Source organism: Alligator sinensis, unplaced genomic scaffold (genome assembly GCF_000455745.1).
Source record: "Alligator sinensis unplaced genomic scaffold, ASM45574v1 scaffold387_1, whole genome shotgun sequence".
Lineage (NCBI taxonomy): Eukaryota > Metazoa > Chordata > Crocodylia > Alligatoridae > Alligator > Alligator sinensis.
The window spans coordinates 1,982,435-1,987,243 of record NW_005842196.1 but is presented as its reverse complement, the minus strand read 5'-3'; the positions used below and the strand labels follow the sequence as shown (position 1 = coordinate 1,987,243).

Genomic DNA, 4,809 nt, shown 5'->3' with positions numbered 1-4,809 from the left:
GGGAGGGTGGTGCCGCGCCCTGCCCCGTCCAACGAAGGGACTGTCGGCGGGTCCCTGGGCATCGCTGGGGCAGCACGTGCTGCCGTGCGGGAGCTTCCTGCCAGCCCGCAAGGGCTCCTAACACAGCTCCCTCTCCTCCCCAGCAAAGATGTGTGACAAGCCTGACCTCTCTGAAGTAGAGAAATTTGACAAGAAGAAGCTGAAAAAGACCAACACGGAGGAGAAAAATACGCTTCCCTCCAAAGAGAGTAAGTATAAGTATGGACCTCACCTGGCAGCATCCAGTTGCCTGGACCACCTTCTGTCTCATTGTCTGCAGGGCTAGGAGATCACACGACCAGTTATGGCTCCCCTTGCTAGCCTGTTACTAGAGCCTCAGCTTGAGACCTGAGCCCAGTATAATCCATACTATGCAACTGGCAAATGCCTGTGTTGGGTGCAAAAGGAGCTGAATTGAAGCAGAGCTGTCTGCCTTTATTCATGTTCTCTGCCAACATAGGCTCTCAACAGGCAGTGGAAAGTCTAGGTCAAAGGAAAGCCTTTTCTATCCTGGATGGTCAATCCTGATTTCTCAGTGGAGTTTTACTTAACCCTGAAACTTCCGCTCTCCGCACTGTGGGAGTCTCAGTGGGAGCAGATGAATTTCGTGGTCTGATCTCATCGCTGAGGAATCTGGCAGATGGGCCTCTTGGTTTTCGTTCTTACTCCAGTAAAAAGTAGTGTGCTTTTGGACAGCTGATAGGATCTGAGCCCAGGCTCCATCTAGTAAGAGCTGGAAGCAAGAACCTTTCTGCTGGGGCTTGGGTCTAAGATCATCCACATTCACATTCATATAATTTAAGAGTACAGTGCAACTTCATAAATCCAGCATCCTTGGGACATAGCACCTGCCAGAAACTTGAAAATTCCAGATTTTTGAAATGAGGAAAATGCATGGTCTTAGGGCAGGAGTTTTTGTTGGAGATGGGGGGAGGAGCAGCACACAGAGCAGGGTGGTGGATGGTGGTGGTAATTGCCATGTATGTGCAAGTTTCCCCCTCTGTGTATGGGGTGGGGTGGGGGAAGGTAGCAGCAATGGCATGGGGTGGTCCCCTTTCTGTAACCACCCACCATTTACACCCCCCCCCCCAATGCAGAGGGGGAAGCTTGCTGCTGCCACTGTCCACCACCCAATATTGCTGCTCTGCATGCGGCTGCTACTCTGGGACCAGCTGCCACTATTCCCTAATGTAGTATATTTTTAAAGTGCTAGATCTTTGAGAATTTTCCAATTTTAAAAACTGGATTTATGAGGTTATACTGTATTCTTATCACTGGTATGTGAGCCTTCTTCAGGCTCCCTGTTTATGTTGGCTGGGAAGTTACTATACCATATCACACGGTGCTTTTACAGCAAGATGGCAATTTAACAGTTTACAAAGAGTGATCTTCTAAAAAGTTTTTAAAATGTCTAGAGCACTAGAGGATGATCTCTTTGGCAGGTGTGCCATATCAGCCCTATGCTCCAAGTACCACACTAATCCCTCTTCCCTGCTTGATCTGCCCTTCAGACTGGCAGGATAGTGGCTGATAAGGTAAGCAATGGAACAATGTGCCATACCGGTTGCCCATGCCACACAGGTTGCCCGGTGTCTTAGTTCAAATCTGTACCCATGTTGGTGTGACTTTTCTCTCCTCTTTGTGATTTGTAAGCACTTCTCCTCTACTTTGGGTATCAGTGTGTCAGTGTGAAGGATTATGCTGTCAGCTTTCTAAACTTGGGATGCACTGATCTTTTAACATGCACTCCCTTAATGGGAACTCCTGAAGCTCAGATTTTCATTCATCTTAAGGTCATCCAAAAAATTTTTCTCCCTTTTCCCACCTCCCGAAGTTGTGCTCCCCCCTCCCTTTTTGTTTTTATGTAAAGGTTACACCAGGGACTGTTTTGGGAGGCTTTATAGACATTGAACTAGACCAACATTTTCTAAGCCGTTTAAACAAATTTTAATGAGCAGAGAAAAGTGAAATGCATCCAAAAAATGGACTGGAGGGGACCAAGCACTGACCCATGGTCAGCTTGCAGCAGCAAGCACAATACTTTCTTTACAACTGCTTTTGTTTCTATGTTCTCAACCCAGAGTAACAGAGCTGTGTGTTTTTGTTTTTTTTTTCTCTCTCTCCTTTTTTTCCTTGCAGCCATCGAGCAGGAGAAGGAATGTGTGAAGTCGTCATAGAGGGAGATGCTCTTGCGGAAAGAGCCAACACTTATTTTGCTTTGAATTAAATCATCTGTTTATTTTTGATTACATCATGTATGTGTAAAGAACAATGCTGTAACATCTTGCTCTGCCTTCCTGCTAATCTAGCTGTGTTGGCAGGTGCAGAAATGAAGTGTGGTCCCCTCCAGAGCCCATCAGTAGCCTTGCCTAACTCTGCCTCTTGATGCTCAGCCACCTCCCACTTACAATACTGATCTTGCTATAATGCAATGGGGGAGGAGATGCTGAAAGCCAATAAAGGGCTATAGAAGTTCCTGAGTACAGAGGCCCCTTATACAATATGGTGGGGAGGGGGAAGCCTTTTTGGCTTGGCCAGTGGCCTGGGGCTGTTTAGCCTGCTCACTTGCAGAATAGCATTTCTGCAGCCTCACTCTCACAATTAATTTTTCTGTCTTCCTTAAGATAAAGTGAAGTTTATTATAAAAATAAAAAAATATAATGGCTTACTAAGGATTCATGGTTTCTTTCCTGGTCCTTCAGCTTATGCCAGGTCATGGCATCAGGTAGGAAGGCTGTCTTATGTTTCATCATGCTTTTGGCATCTCTGTTGATATTGCACTAGGCTACAATAGTGCTCTCTAAAGCACTCCTATTAGAACAACTTGATTAGATCCATATTTTTTTTTTTCTGGGTAGAGCTGGATTCTTTTGTTTGTTTCTTATGAGCTGGTCTGGATTTTAAGCTAACGTTAGTCAGAGATTAGTTGCCTGATTACTTTTAATGGCAGGCTTTCACAGGAGTCAAGGAATAAAACGCCGTTCTGTAAGGGTTATATTAGGTAAGTACGTGTCTGACCAAAGCAGCTACAGACTGCACAACTAATGCAGCTGGACCTAGCCTGAAGCTGCCTTCCTCTTAGTGTAGCAGAGCACACTAGGTTTAACCATCCCTTTAGACGTGTTTCTACTCTTTCACTAGACCAAGTATGGTTAAAGCAGCATAATATGTTGTGTAACTGCAGCTACTCTTGGCCTTGACCTTAACTCAGGGGGGGTTTTTGGTACATTATTCAAACTTGGGAGGGGAGGCATGGAAGTGAGGTTGGGGTAGGGCTACCCTTCTGTGATCTGCGGTAGCTGAACTTGCTGGCTTCAGAAATCCATACTGTGGGTTAGATGTTCATCTGAAATGCTGTTTCAGAAGTGATGAGTAAACATGGGATGCTAAGGCTGTTTTGGATGCAGGCAGCTGGCATTTTGACCTGCCAAGCTGATCTCTAGAGGCCTTTCCAGGTTTTATTAACACTGAATTGGCTACGCAGGCCCTATGCTCCTATCTGACCTCAGGGTTCTAAAGACATTTCCAGAAGCTTGCCTCTACTTGCTCCCAGTGTCTACTGGTTCAGGGGATCCCACTTAAAAAGGGCTGTTAAGCTTTGATACTGTCTTGCCTTCCTTTCTTTTGCAATTTGCAAAGAATGAGCAGAAATGAGGTCTTAGCTCTCTGGTCTGTATGCATTTACCTTCTCACCCAGGATAATGAATGCAGCCATTTGTAGTAGTGTTAGTGGACATAAAAACACTTGGGAAACTGCAATGAAACCACTGTCCTTGTGTCTGGTGATGGGGAAGCTGTTGAATTTGGTGAAACTTCCTCTTCACTGAACTATAGGCTGAGAGGGGAGATGACTTTGGAGAACATTATTTGCAAAAAAAAAAAAAAATCATTTGAACTCAATGTCTTGAAAATCAAGTGAGTAAGGGACTGAAGAGCAATGTACTGCAGGCCTCTCTCAAAACAAGTCCTTGTAGACAGAAACTACCCACAGCTTAGGTCTAAACTTCCCCACCTATTTGAGTTCTGCTCCTCCTCAGTTCTTGCCCTGGGGAGAAAAGAGGTGTCCATTGTTGAGACTTGCAGCAGCTGCTTGGAGTCATTGACTAGCCTTGCTTTTAAGAGTCCCTGGAGAGTGGGGAAGCTGAGTTGCTAGCAGGACTCTGGTATTACTCATCAGATGCTACTTTAGTTGTGTGACTCTTCCAGAGACAACTTCCTAGACCAGTTGTGGAGTAACAGCTGGGTCTCTTCTGTTCTTAAAATACTTCCTTCTTGAGCTGTTCAAAAGTAGAAGCAAGAGGAAAGACTTTTTTTTTCCTTCACCCACTATAAAGTGCAAAGCTCGGAGCAGGTTGTATAAGATGTCATTGTTGAAATGGAGGTAGCTGGTCTATGCTAGCATTCCCATTGTTGTTGCCAGATCTGGAGGTGTCCCACCGGTTGCATCCATCTATAAGATCTCAAGTAAAATGCCAGTTTGGGCAAGGGGTAGTATGAAGGGATCTCCACTGAAGGCTCTCCATTACTCTTAACAACTGAGGATGCTGCTTACAAAAGATTCTGATGAAGGTCCTAAGGAAGCCTAGTCAGAGGTACTGTGCCAATCTTGGACAATCTGTGCAATTCCTCTGACACCTTGCTGACCAGTTGCTAGCTTGTTTGAGACCAATAACTTCTAAATAGAAGCAGAGATACAGCATCCTTCCTAAATTCACCTTTGAACAGCTGGATAAAAAGGATGGAAAGCAAGTAGTAGGAAGGGGTTCATAG

General features: G+C 45.2%; 1 protein-coding gene across 2 annotated transcripts in view; it reads left to right on the top strand.

Annotated features, from left to right (window-relative positions):
• The window catches only part of TMSB15B (thymosin beta 15B), a 3,084-nt gene extending 377 nt beyond the window's left edge, over positions 1-2,707 (top strand). The window contains exons 2-3 of one of the 2 annotated variants that reach the window (XM_006026527.3): positions 138-248; positions 2,179-2,707. In XM_006026527.3, the coding sequence (XP_006026589.1) occupies positions 149-248; positions 2,179-2,216 (138 nt within the window). In that variant the 5' untranslated portion in view covers positions 138-148 and the 3' untranslated portion in view covers positions 2,217-2,707. The remainder of the gene's footprint in view (positions 1-137; positions 249-2,178) is intronic. The other variant, XM_014521249.2, reaches the window with a different exon arrangement.
• The last annotated feature ends 2,102 nt before the right edge of the window (positions 2,708-4,809 follow it).